Source organism: Myxocyprinus asiaticus, chromosome 6, assembly GCF_019703515.2.
Source record: "Myxocyprinus asiaticus isolate MX2 ecotype Aquarium Trade chromosome 6, UBuf_Myxa_2, whole genome shotgun sequence".
NCBI classification, from domain to species: domain Eukaryota; kingdom Metazoa; phylum Chordata; class Actinopteri; order Cypriniformes; family Catostomidae; genus Myxocyprinus; species Myxocyprinus asiaticus.
This window is the reverse complement of record NC_059349.1, coordinates 41,003,083-41,017,929: the sequence shown is the minus strand read 5'-3', so window position 1 is coordinate 41,017,929 and position 14,847 is coordinate 41,003,083. Positions and strand designations below refer to the sequence as shown.

The 14,847-nt window shown below is 39.3% G+C and overlaps 1 protein-coding gene across 2 annotated transcripts in view; it reads left to right on the top strand.

The window, feature by feature from the left end:
* epha4a (eph receptor A4a) overlaps nt 1-14,847 on the top strand; it is a 59,261-nt gene that overhangs the window by 1,536 nt on the left and 42,878 nt on the right. For both annotated transcript variants that reach the window (XM_051700441.1, XM_051700440.1), the window contains exon 3: nt 1,930-2,593. In XM_051700441.1, coding sequence (XP_051556401.1) covers nt 1,930-2,593 — 664 coding nt within the window. The remainder of the gene's footprint in view (nt 1-1,929; nt 2,594-14,847) is intronic.

Here is a 14,847-nt window from a genome sequence, read left to right as displayed (position 1 = left end):
TTTAATTTTAAGTTGGGGGTGGGGGGGGGTGGGGGGGGGAAGACAACTTTTAATGGTATAAATATATTATTAGGCCTATATGTTGAAATTGATGTTAAAACAGATTTTCAAGTGTTGTAAAAGTATTGTTTATCGTTCACTTTACCTAACTGTAAAGTGATACAGACAAACTGAAGAACCTTTTTGTCCACAGCGGAACTGGATTGTAAACCAGAGGACTGTACAGGGTATTATTGATGCCTTGCAATGTGCCAAAAACCATACAGAAAAGTGATGGAAAACAGCTTAGGAGGCACAGCATTAGTTTTTAGAGGATTGAAAGGACACACAAAGACTAATTAAGACCTACACAAACATCCATAATTACAAATCCCTACATATGAAATGGCGCCGTTCTTTATAATTTGATGTTTTATGCAGGCTGAGAAACGACTCGAGTATTATTGCTTGTACTCAGGATAATTCATTTCCAAATTATTCAAAGAATGAGTTGGCCTATAATGGAAACATATAGGCCTACTTGTCCTGATGTCTTACGTGCTGAGAATTTGATGTTTTCGGTGCATGCACCATCGTGGCCTTATATTAACTTTTCTTTGGAGAGGCAAAAATAAAATATTTACTTTAGCTTTAAATTACAGTTTGAAAGAATAATGTCCGACTGGACCAACAAAAGCACATTTGCTCATAAAAAGGTTACTTTTTCTTTTTGGCCATATTTTATATTAATAAATTATATTTACATGTAATAAATGTAATATGGACACAGTAAAGTGTTGCCAACTTTAAAAAAACAAATTGGCTAAAATTGCATTTATTATGCCAAGAAAATTATGTAGCTATGTTTGCAATACCTGTATTGATCTTGGAGCAAATTGTGGGCTTTATTTGATCAGCAAGTCATTTAATCACAGCACAATAAGGCGTACTTGTTCAATCAGCCTGCTCTCTCTCTCCGTGTCCACTTTGGCTGGTTTCAGGTTTAATGGCGAACTTGGTGTTTGAGGAAATGTGGTCCTCCTCCTCAGTTGCTTTATCTCATCAACCCAGTTGACTGACAGGATCCCGGCAGATCCCCCTACCTCATGCAATCGCGGCCAGATGTACAGCTTTATCAACATGACAGATGGGATTTCTACACTTACGTCTTACAAAGACTAAAAAAGCGAGAAGAAAGCGTCATAGATCATGACAGGCCTTTTCAAAACTCTCCTTCATTCCACAAATCTCATTTTAAACTCTCACCAGCAGGAAGCATCAAACTCTTAGGCCCCACTTTATTACAATGGACTAACATGGGCTTAATGGTGACCAGGAAGTTAGGCTGTGCATTTTTTTAGAATATGTGCAAGGGTTTTACTAATGCTGTATTATTATGTAAAACAGTACTTCAGTACATCTGAAACTGTCTAAAACAACGGTTTTGAAACTTGTAGGGGCTTTAAAAGTTACTTTAAATATTCACAAATGACTGTAGACTGTAAAGTATACTCCATATGTGTATGTGTACACAGATGTTTAACTAAGCTTTAAGGAATCATATTATACTAGTTCAGCTGGTAATCAAACAATGATCTTCTCTAACAATTTTCAGTATCTCCAACAAGATTTTTGAGTGGCTATAAAGTTTCCAAACAACAGAGTTTATCTGCACTGTAGTGTAAAGGTTAAGTATTTAAAACTTTACTTGTGTTAAGCACTGGAGCAGCACTTGCAGATAATAAGTAAACAGAAGCTGACAGATGTGTGATTAAATTCTCATCATCATACCGTAATCAGTGGACTCATTGCATTATTGCAGCTGTCGGTCTGTGGAATATCTCCAGCACTGGGCCTGGAATTGTGTGCACCTGCAGAGACAAAAGTCTCTCTTGTTGCTTACCTTTCTCTCTCTCTCTCTCTCTCTCTCTCACGGTTTCTTTTTCTCAGTGGGAAGAGGTGAGCATCATGGATGAGAAGAATACGCCGATCAGGACGTACCAGGTATGCAATGTTATGGAACCCAACCAGAACAACTGGCTCCGAACAGATTGGATCCCCCGTGGTGGAGCCCAGCGCATCTACATTGAGATCAAATTCACATTACGTGACTGCAACAGCCTGCCCGGAGTCATGGGAACCTGCAAGGAGACCTTTAACCTCTACTACTATGAGTCCAACAATGACAAAGAGAGGTACATCCGAGAGAACCAATTCACCAAAATCGACACCATTGCGGCCGATGAGAGCTTCACGCAGGTGGACATAGGAGATCGCATTATGAAGCTGAACACGGAAGTGCGGGATGTGGGAATTTTGACACGGAAAGGCTTCTATCTGGCCTTCCAGGATGTCGGGGCCTGCATTGCTCTTGTGTCCGTACGGATCTTCTATAAGAAATGCCCCCTCACCGTACGCAACCTGGCCCAGTTTCCAGACACCACCACAGGGGCAGACACCTCATCTCTAGTGGAGGTACGTGGATCTTGCGTGGACAATTCAGAAGAACGGGAGGTCCCGAAAATGTATTGTGGAGCAGATGGAGAATGGCTGGTGCCTATTGGAAACTGTTTGTGTAACCCTGGCTATGAGGAACATGGTGGATCTTGCCAAGGTAAGAGCTTGGATAAGTTACTCGCTCAAGTTTTTTCCAGCACAATCTTAAGTTGCTTGCGGCCTGAGTTTAAAGAAATGCGTCTGTTGTGATTAGAGATTGATGCACCTCCTGCACAGAAAATGAAAAGATCACCCAGCAGCAGTATATTCTATAATTTAAGGTTGCAAGGTGAGAGAACAATGAGATCATTGTAACTGAAGCTAGCCTGGATGCACTTGTCCCTGCAAGTATGTGAAAGTTTACTCAGATGTAGACAGCTGGCCACTCAGTGGATCACAGTGGATTAAGCAAGTGCTGCTATTCAAAAGGTCTGCTTATGATTATGAATTGCTTTGTTTGATATCAAAACACCTTACCACAGATTTGCTCATAAAAAACCTTAGCGCTAATTATTTTGTTGGAGAAACAGCCATGTGGTTTATGTGCAGAATCCCCTAAATTAGATCATAGGCAAAAAGTCTCTTGCAGCCTTTTGCTTTCTCACCATCTCTCAAGAGCATGTGTGATGGTTTTCAGTTCACATTAAAGGGAAAAGACGTAATTGGTGCAAGCCTGAAAGAGATAGAGTGATAAAAGAAGAAAAGGAGAGTATCAGATAGATTTCTTCTGTCACCAGAGGGCCATTTCTCTCTGTGTGCTGGCTTTTGATTCACAGTGTCCATAGTCAAGCCATACGGCACTAAAGCGGTGATATAGTGTTTGGGGTAATGCTGAGGTCAGTGCAGGCAAAAAGGAAGAGCCCCTTCTTTCTTTCTTGAAAAAAAGTATCTGGTCCAGGAGAGGGTCATCACTTGAGCAGGGTGATAAATGGCCGACTGGCAAGTCCACTGGCCTTTTATTTATGAGCGCTATCTCAGCGGGCTAATTACATGACAAATAAGGGCTGTAATTTAGTGCTCCTGTGGGCCGAGGGGGTGGGTGTTTTTCACTGCGGGCGGTCAAACAGTTGATGTGCTTGTGTGGGTGGGGTACACTAGGAAAGGCCATTCTCTGGGATCGGGACATTTTTTCTAGGCCACTCTTTTATTAGCGGAGCTAGCTGGCAGCGACAGGGTTCCCCACTCACTCCTTTGCTTTCTGTGTCTCTCCCTCTGCTTCTCTTTTGCTGTTCAGCTATGATGAAATAAAGAAAAGAGGTTGGAATTTACTGAGTACAGAAGTGCCGTTTCCACACATAGACGTTTCGTTGAACATTCTACCTAAATCACTTTAGGGCTTGCGATGATGATTTCATTACTTTGAGATATTTGGAAGAGGGCGTTTTTTAATATATCTGAAATATCAATTCTGCTTTGGCAATTGCAGTCACCAAACTTTACAGATTTAATTTCCCAATTCTCCACATCAATTAAAAAACCCTACGAAGTCCCAAAAGCTGATATTATATTTCAAGATTTCTGGGCACGTACATGTTGTTAAAATTGAAAAGTTTGCAAACGGTTGATATTTGATATTGCTAAATATGAAAAGTGACCAATAAAAATAAATCCCACGAAGTATTTGGGGCCTGCCTTCAAAGAAAAGATTATGTCGGTTTAAAGAATTTCCTGTGCATTCCACCTCTCGCTTCTGGTACCATCCCACCATCATCTTTTTCTCCTCCTTTCTTAAAGGGAAGTTATTGGTTCAATACAAGTTAAGCTTAATCAATTGCATTTGTAGCATAATGTTGATTACCACAGAAAATAATTTTGACTCATGTTTCCTTTATAAAAAAAGTAAAAAAAATCGCTGACAAGGTTTACCGGCATTCAGGGGTGGATTATGACTAGCAAGGGCCCTGGGGCCAATTTTCGAGTATATGACAAGTTCTCACTATTTCTTCCCTGTTCGTAATCTGGGAACAATTTGCAGGAATATTGTTGTCTATGAGAACACTGGATATTATCTCATACCATCTCAGGATGCAAGGACATTGGGATAACAGGTGAATTGTCATGTGCCATAATTCAGTAGCTACAACCTCAGAAATCGTTCTTGAACAAGAAGTTTCTCTTCTGTGCTTGTCAACTCTTTAGACGCCATTTGAATGTAACATTCTCCAACTCTATAGGAGAGCTGTTAAATAGCACATCTGATTCACTCGTGTTTTTCACCAGACCTCTTATTTTACATAGACTACTAATCAAAAGAAATATTTTGCAACATTGCAGCAGCTCCACGAATCCCAGAACGTAAGCCAAAGTAGAGTTGTCAGATTTTAAAGATTCAATCTTTGGGGAAATAGCCAATGCTGGGTTTCCTGATAACATTGCAACTTAAGCCTTTACGATCATCTTAACTGACGTTGTTCGTTATTTTACGATATAGTAACACCTGTTTCCCAAACCAGCACGTAGATTGCTCATTATAAAGTAGAACTTAAGTGCTTTGTTATGGGAGCTGTCCGGTGCAAAGGTGCTGATCACTTGGGCAAATATGTCCAGATGTTTGTCTTTTCAAAATGAAAATAATGTGGAAATACTAACAAACATGGAAGTTGTTTGTAACCTTGTCGAGGCGTCAAAATTTATTAACATTACAGATTGGCTCAAAAAAATGTATTAGAAACAGGAAGGCAAATTGTAAGTGCCTTACTGTTGCCACGATTTTTTATTTTTTATTTTAAGAAATGAGGAAGGAGTCTAAATTATTTTCTGTGGTAATCAACATTATGCCACAAATGCTGTCGATTGAGCTTAACTTGTATTGAACCCGCAACATCCCTTTATCCATAGACCTGTCGTCAATGGCTGATTAAGCCATCAAATTCTGTCTTCAGCTAAGCAAAAGGCAGTTGTTTCCTCATACAAGGGGGTCAAAAGGTGGATTTCTCTCCCAGCATGGAGATGAGAGTCACTGTCTGTTTAATAAGTCCATGTGTGCAGCTAAGGCCAGGGGAGGGTCGTCGAGGTTCACCTTCAATGTGAGGGTATAGGAGAGGGTGAGAACTTTCTCAATGTGGCGTCCCAAGGATCTTGAGAAAAAGCCCATTGAGGATAAGGGATACAAGCCTCATACCCCAGAACGCATCAATGGGACCCTTTCCCCAATTGTTAGGATGTCGGGATAGGGGATGGGGGCGAGACTGGAGGAACACTAGACAGGGTCAGGGGTGACCCTTGGCTTTATCCACCTCCCCATCCCGAGAGACGGGGGTCATGGCCGAGATTTATTAAGATGTCAAAATTTTGACAGCTGCAGCCTAGACGGGCAGGTTCAAGCATAGAGGAGTGAGAAAAGGCCACAAAACAGCCGCCGTTTGGTCTGTGAATTGAGTGGAGATGAGGCCAGATGATTTTGCACCATTTTCTTCTTTATAAGAGTTTGTTGTTTTCTCACTGCTCATCTGCTGTGTTGTGTAGGAGGTGAGGACAGAAAGGAAATCTCTGCTTGGTAGTGGGCGTCTGACGATCTGGAAATGTGTAAATGCCCGCTGAGGTGCTAGGCTGCAGTGGGAGAATGACAGCCCACTCTCAGTGTTTGTAGTGAAACAGCACATCAACATGTAGAAAAATCCTTCTAACCAGTCTTAAAGGGACTGTTCACCCAAAAATGAAAATTATTACTAACCCTTATATTATTCCAAACCGATATGACTTTTTTTCGTTTGTGGAACGCAAAAGGAGATATTTTAGGCAGATATGTAGTATGTAAGTCTCAGTCACCATTCACTTTCATTGCTATTTTTCCCATACAAATCTGCCTTACATCTCATTTTGTGTTCCATGGAAGAAAGTCATACGGGTTTAATATGAGTTGAGTAAATGATGACAGAATTTTCATTTTTGGCTGAATTATCCCTCTAAGGCTCTGCAAACCAAGCCAAACTTCTGATACCCTGATTAAATATACATACCAATGGTATTACTGCAAAAATATAAAATGGATAAAACAACATGACACTACCATCATGATAATACCATGGTATTCTTTGAAGTACCTTAAAGTACCATTTAAGTACCATGGCATTTGAATACGGGAATCAAACAGTACCATGGTAGCCTATATATCAAAATACTGGATGTAAAATGGACTAATAAGCTGTATTTAAGTAATTAGAGAGAAAACAGTTTTGGAAAGTGGCTATAAAACTAGAGAATGATGGGAAAGTGTGATAATATGAAACACTGATCTTTGAATAAGCAGTTTGTGTAATAAGCAGTTTGTGTAACTGGAAGAAAAACTATGCTTGTCAAGACATTGTTTATGAATGAAACCCGAGATAAACACTTAAGAGAACAGTGTATGTATCGACTTTACTGTACAAAAGCAAATTGTTGTTCTAATCGAATATATTGAGCAAACTGGCATACTTTAGCAGAGCTAATGATTGGTCTTCTCATGTGTTATTGTTGAGGTACAGATTTTTCTTGTGTATAAACTTTGCTCTTTAGTGTTATTTTGCCCATCATCCAGTTTTTGTCACCTTTTGAGTTATGACCGAAAATCTGGTCTCTAAGACTATAATTTGTCCTGTGAAAGATGGGTTTGGTTCAACTATGCGCTCAGATTTAAAAGATATGCATACAACTGCAAAATCATTTCAACATTAAAACCATTGTTACTGTGTTTTGCCTTTGTAGGGCAGTACATGTGCCTAATTAGAAAAAGCTTGCGTGTGTATCTCATTTCTGTTATAATTATGGTCAGGTGTATGAGACTCATCTTCCTCAGCTGTGCATCGTTTTTGCTCTTTTCTCTGTTAAACAATAGCCAGTGCCTGCCAAAACGCTTCTACCTATGAATATTCATTGCTTCCCTTTTTTGCTTTTGATGGCAAGCACATATGTTGATTCCTGTCACAATCCTCCTCAGTTCTCCCCTATGAGCCCCTGCAACGGCCAGTGAATGGACTGTCAGCTGTTCCAGGAAAGAGAAATGGAGAGAAAGAGAGAGGAGATGCAGAGAGGTGCCCTTTGATATCAAACAAATATGTCATTTGCATATTTTGTGTGTCCATGAAATGCAAAGCCAGCAAACTTGTCTCTGAAAGACAATGGGCGGATCGTCCTTTTAGAGAGAACAAGCGAAGGTTTGGTCCATCCTCTACACCCTGTGATCATGGCAGCATGCAGTATTCATTTGAAATAATTTAAATAATATGATTTGAATGGATAAATCCAGATTTTTTTATATTGCCGGCAATTGACAGCACAATGATATGTCAAAAAAATTCATCCAGCACAAGTTAGTTTTCAGCCCTTAGCAAATAGGTCACACTACCAATACACCCCAACTTGGTTTTATGGTATTACCATAAAAAAATACCAAAATCTATTTTTGGACAGTACTGTGGTGTTCCTTGAAGTAACTTGTAGCTCCATAGGGTTAGTTCACCCAAAAATAAAAATTCTGTCATTTTCTCTATATACTGTAATATGGTAATCAAATAGTACCATTGCATGTTTTGTCAGGTAATTTAAAAAAAAAAAAGTCTAAATTAATGTGAGACAATGAGCGGCTCATCTTTCAGGGGAATGAGTGAAGGTTGGGTCACTCTGTGGTAATGGCAGAATACTGTTTACATTTTAAATCATTTGGATGCCAGTAATATGATTCGGAGGATTAAATCCAGATCTTTTGAATTGCCTGAGACCTGAAGTTTTCAACAAAGCACGCTTCACTTGTCGAGTTCAATCACTTAAGAGTGCCTGCGTCTCTCTCTTTCTCTCTCTCTCTCTCTCGCTCTGTCTGTATGTGTGCAATTGCTTGCTCATGTGTGTGTTGTTTTCCTTGACCTCTTCCTGCCCATCATCATTCGGTGCTCCCATACGGAAGCTCCCCTGACAGCTCGCAGCTCTTCAGTTGTCATGTTGTGATGGATGCACTGGGGGCAGAAATCGGCCTGAAGGACAGAACTGGTGGGAAGGGTGAGAGATTGCCCCCTTCCAACCAAACTGTTAGCACCCATGCCAAGACAAAAACATTATACACTCACTGAGCACTTTATAGGAACACTATGGTCCTAATAAAGTGCCTGACGTGGTCTTCTGCTGTTGTAGCCCATCTGCCTCAAGGTTCATGTGTTGTGCATTCTGAGATGCTATTCTGCTCACTACAATTCTACAGAGTGGTTATCTGAGTTACCGTAGCCTTTCTTTCAGTCTGGCCATTCCCTGTTGACCTCTCTCATCAACAAGGCGTTTCCGGCACCATTCTGAGTAAACTCTAGAAACTGTTGTGCATTAAAATCCCAGGAGATCAGAAGTTTCAGAAATACTCAAACCAGCCTGTCTGGCACCAACAATCATGCAACAGTCAGAATAACTGAGATCACATTTTTTCCACATTCTGATGGTTGATGTGAACATTAACTGAAACTCCTGACACTTATGTGCATGATTTTATGCATTGCACTGCTGCCACATGATTGGCTGATTAGATAATTGCATGGATAAGTGAGTGTACAGGTGTTCCTAATAAAGTGCTCAGTAAGTGTACGTTAACATGATATTAGCACAATAAAATCCCTGAAAGCGTTTACCGTGTTGCATCATTATTTGTTAACCACTGGCATATAATGCAACAAGAGATGCTGTAGTCAACTTAATTTTGTGAAAGACTTACCTATCTCAGTGTAAAAAAAAGTAAAAAAAAAATAAATAAATAAATTATTCTGATTGTCCTAAATGATTTTGGTGCAAAACTACATAAAAAAAAAAAAAAAAAAAAAAAAAACAAATTCTTTAGAAAGGTGCAGGTGACAATTTACATTTTGACCCCTTTCTATAAAATAAAATGATTACCTAGTAAATATTGATCCATGGCATTTAATATTTTAGCATCATTCATGTATTAATTGTATTAGTTAAAAAAAAAAAAGACATATAATGGCATTTTTAAGTTTGACTTTGAGTACTGTGTAAATACTGTGGTATATGAATAAGTTAATCATTCAGTGGAACACTACATGGCCAAAAGTATATGGACACGCAGGTGTACAATGGGTTAAGGTCTGTGCTGTCCATTCAAGTTCTTCCACTCTAGACTCAGTAAACCATTTCTTTATTGACTTCTCTTTGTGCACAGGACATTGTCTTGCTGGAACAGAAAATGTCCCTCCCCAAACGGTTTCCACAAAGTTAGTTACACACAATTCTCTTGAATGTCATTGTATGGCATAGCATTAAGATTTGTTTTCAATGGATTTACTGGAATAGCCAAACCTGTTAATTAGAATGGGGTACCCACATACATTTGGTCATGTAGTGTTTATATCAAGCTTGGTTTTGCCATCTGATATTATCACTGTACCCTGGGACCACTTTAGTGATTTTTTTGTAAAGAACTATTTCTGGATAGTTTAAACTTAATTCATATATTTCAGTGTCCTTGATAAATTCACATATTTTCGCAAGAAAGACTATTGAAACTACACGCTAAGCATTTTTTGCTAATGCAAACTACCCCGCATTGCCTTTTGAGAAATTCTGATACCGCTAGTCTCATCTCTCTGGTGTTTAATTATATTTTAATTACACCGTCTGGCACACGTTGTTCATTAGCGGCAGTCTGGATCCGTTAGATCAGAAGAGCTGAGCTGAGCACAGATCTCCTTAAGCGGCTCCAGTACAGCGCCATGGACAGCGCTGTCTCAGCGTGCCCTTGCCAGGGTAAATATCTTTTAGAGTGGATGAGCCTTAGTGACTCAATGCATGAGAGTCTGTCCACCCATTCTCCCTGATTAACCCATGATCCATTTAACCATTGCTCTCCGCACATGCTTTATGCCAAAGAGTCCGTGTTCATTTGACAAGATATCCATCAACTGCATTCACGATCGCCCAACCCATCTACTTATTTTAACCTCCTTGTTAGTTGGTACATGGATCCTTTCTCTTCTCACTCCCATAAGTTGGCTTCTTCCCAGAGAGTTCAAAGGTCAGCTTGAACTGGTGTCAGTGGGGGGTTTGATGGCAGAGTGGAGACAAAACCAAAGAATACCAGAGCCATCATTTTCCTCTGAAAGAGTCATTTTTAAGTGGCTGACCTGTTTTATGCGAGGGGGGCATGGATAACTTTACAGTCAGTGCGGCTGCTGGGCGCCTTTGTCTTTGGGTTTGATTTTGACGCTGCCAAATTTTGTGTCCGTTCAAATGCACCAGATGGATCCCATGAATGCAGTTGTTCTTTTCCACTATTTAAGTGTTTATGAAGGCAAAATATGAATGGTTTGATTCATGATGATGGATGCCACAAATTAATCTTAGTGCTACCAGCTTAAACTAAATAGCAAACATTTTCTCTACAATATGAATGACAAGAACTGAAGTGACTCTTTGTTCTCGCCCTTGAAGGTGAAGTGTGTGATTTCTTCACCACTAATGTCATCAAATGGAATTGCAAAAAAATGTCAAACTGTTTTCCTGTACATATCCCCCATCTGCCATTGGTCTAAAAACAGATAGTCCTACCCCCAGTCTTACAACACTGGTTGAACCAATGTTTCTGTGTCGGGCTGGTTGGGATGCTCAAAAAAATAGAGCAATGTTTTGATTGCACTAAAGTCAGTGTTTACTCTTTTTTTTGTAAAAATCAACCTACAAATGGTCTCTGCACATTAATCTGGGATTAGTTGCAAAAAATTACACACTTCACCTTTAAAGTGATAGCTCACTCAAAAATGACAATTCTGCCTTCATTTACTTGTCAATAAACCCAAATGATTTTCTTGTTTCTGTGGAAAGCAAAATTAGATGTTAGTCAGAATGACATTCTCAGTCAATATTCACTTTCATTGCATAACCCCCCCCCCCCCCCCATTCAATAAAAGTGAATGAAGACTGAAGCAAACATTCCACCTAACATTATCTTTTGTGTTCCATAAGGGTTTGGAACAACGTAAGGGTTAGTAAATGATGACAGAATTATACATCTTGAGTGAACTATCTCTTGAAGGTAAATGTGCAAACATCAATAAAAGAAATGCTATTCATAAAAGCACACAAAAGCAGTTTTTTAACTGTCCGACTGTGTGGACACTCTGTTGCGCAAACATTTGTACTGGATTCCATTTGGATTCCTGACTGGAGTGCCCTTTGGAAAACTCTCTCTCTGCACTTCTAAAAAGAGCTCTGATAGGACGTCAGTTAACAGATGTCAATTAGCTGAGAGTGTGTCCACAAGAACAGGAGCTGGAGAAAAGACAGACTTAGTAATGGGATTATTTTGGGGGTCGGCAGACCTGTTCCCACAATGCAAGGAAACACTAGTGATCAGCCCGGAGGGGTCACAGCGGTGACTTAACAATGCGCATTAATACTGGTAATTATCTGGAGGGGTTGAAGCATGGCTCGATCTAATACTCGCCATTAGACTTAAGGGTTTATTTCATTCCTGGTGTTTCGCTGGATTGGATTGGTCTCTCTTAGACCAGCTGCTGTGGAAAAAGCCACTTGGTTTGTCACTGAATGCAATTAGTTTTGACTTTATGTCTTTGTTAGCACTGAGAGAAAGAAGCAGAGGAGAGGGAGGGGAGGATGAAGAACGTTTGCTGAAACACTTCTGTGAACGTAAATCTCACAGAATTTTTCGGAAAATATAAAGGAATGCAAGCCTTATATAGCAGCATTAAAATGCAGCTACACATTGTTGCTTGGTAATTTGTTTTCATCAAATAGTAATGTTGACATCACAGAATAATAATAGTGAACAATGTTCAGTAGTGAGTAGCTCAGCTGTTTTTAAAACAGCTTTTCCAGTGACAAGCTACATTTAGTGGCATAACGGCATGAAACGGTAGATTGTCGTCTCTCACATCACATTGTATTGAGCATGCATATGTTTTGTAAATAGTTCTCTAGTTCTATATCATGTAAGCTATTATTTTAAAATGTATTGCCTGATCAAATAGCTTCAAATTAGTCAGCTACTTTTTGTTAATACCTTGTAATGTAGCTACATTTTAAATGGGTGACCTGATTGTATTTTAACCACTTTAAATTATGAGTATTTCATAGGTTGTAACGGTTCGAATTTCTTGTTTTTTTCATGGTATTAAGGTCATGGTTTTGGTGCGGTTCGATATTTGCTTTGTTCAGAAAAAAAATATTACTGCCAAATCCAAAGAATACTCTATTTCACTTCAATAGGTTTGCCCTTAATAAAAATCATGGTTTTACAACAGTAATCATAGTTTAACCATGTTATTGAAATTGTAGTAAAATCATAGTAACCACAAAATCAACATGGTTACTGTCATGGTTACAATATATTGTAAAATCATGGTTACTATATGGAAACTAATGGTTAATTGTATCAAAACCATGATTTTTGCTCAGTAAACCATGGTGATAGCAGTCATGGTTACTACAATATTACTATAGTAAAACTATGGTTAATTTTTGTCAGGGTCCTTAACTTAAAAAAATAATTTTCTCTAATTGCTAAATCATCATTTTACCTTAATACCTGCACTATTACACTACATGTATCAACATAAAGTGCACTTCAAACTCATCTCAACATATATTCAATATTCAGAAGCTGTACATCACTATAAAAGGAATAACCTTGCTATTAAAATGGATACGAGAAGGGATGTTGTGATAATGCTGCTCGAGTATTTTAATCATACGTGGAAATCCCTAATATGGCAATGAACACCCCAAATGCTTTAGTTATTGTTTCATGTCTGTCCAAATTAGCACTGAGTGCCTGCTTTAAAATGGAAGGGAGTGTGTGCAGTTTCGGCTCACCTGCAGCTCTTTCCCTGGGTGATGTCGGCGTAAATGATTAATAATGTATCAATGTATTACTATAACGGAATTTTAATGCCATTAATCAAAGGGCATTATTGACGCTCGTGATAGATTACAGCCGCGCGAGGAAACAGGAAGAACTCGCGTGCACATTTTAACCCTTGCGCGGAATATTGATATATATTACCAGTATACGACAATCGCGCTGAGCGATGTCTACAAACAGTGCCTGTTTTGCAAACGTTTTTTGACCATTGCTGTTGTTATTGACTGCAAAAAGTAAATGTTCCCAGAAAGGAGAAATGCAGGGGGCTTCTCTATCAGTGGCTCGATTTCTCCGCTTGCCATTTTCAACGACACAACGCGTCCACAAATGTGATGTCTTCAAGTTGACCCACATGAAACACAGGCAGCGCGTCCATCTACAGAGCCGTACAGGTGCATTAGCGGAGGTTGTAACTGTGCCTGTTTGACACTTTGTTTTCTTCACCAAACCTTGTGCTCTAGATTGGTCATTAAACTTGAGGTGAACCGCGGTGCCAATGCTTACCGAACCGTGGGTGGCGAACCATTACACCCCTAGTATTTTGTAGCTTTGCTTGGCAAACTATAGTTCCCCACACTGCACTGTAAATAATGTATGTTCCCTCATGTAAAGAGCAGGTACTACAAGATGAAAACGATATCTTTTACCAAGTGTTGGGTAGAAAGAAGACTGTAATCTGAGAGCTTTCTTTCTGTGCAGTTAAAGTGACTTTCCATTAGCAGTAGTTGCAGTTGTTGATATTAACATAGCACTCACTTCATGAAAAGATTTCTTCACTAAGTTGCTCCATATTTCACCGAAAGCTATTATACGGTTAAGCCAATATGCGAGTAAGGAACCAGGCTCAAGCATTTTATAATTAGAAAACACTCCTCTGCTGTGTGAACGACTCTTAACAGGATTACGAATGTTGTGTGGGTCCTCTTACACATGTGGCTCACTGAAACATGCCAAGTATGTTTTCTTAAAGGGACAGTTCGAGCAAAAATTAAAATTCTGTGATCATTTACTTGCCCTCAGGCTATTTAAAACCTGAATGACTTTCCTTCTTCCATGGAACACAAAAAGAGATGTAAGGCAGAATGACAGCCTCAGTCCCCATTCAATTTCATTGTTTGGAAAAAGAGCAGCTTTAAAATGTCTCAAAGTTTCTCTTCAAGAAAGAAAGTCATATGGGTTTGTAACAACATGAGGGTGAGTAAATGATTAAAAAAATAATTATTGGGAGAACTAACCTTTTAACTCCAAATGCATTTGTGTGCGTACACACAGACTTGCGCAACCCATCCACACACACATATTTCTCAGACTTATATTTGCACTACTCAACCTTCAAAAACTAACATACATGACAAAAGAAAAGCATGAATTTGAAAAAGAGTGTGTTGCAAAGTGTAATTCAGTCATCTTTGCCATGGTGTTGACACATTTATCCTTAAATGGCCCTGTTGGAAATTAATCTGAAAATACAGAACACCTTCTCGCTCACCACCTCGTTCACACACACCTCTACTCTGAGGCAC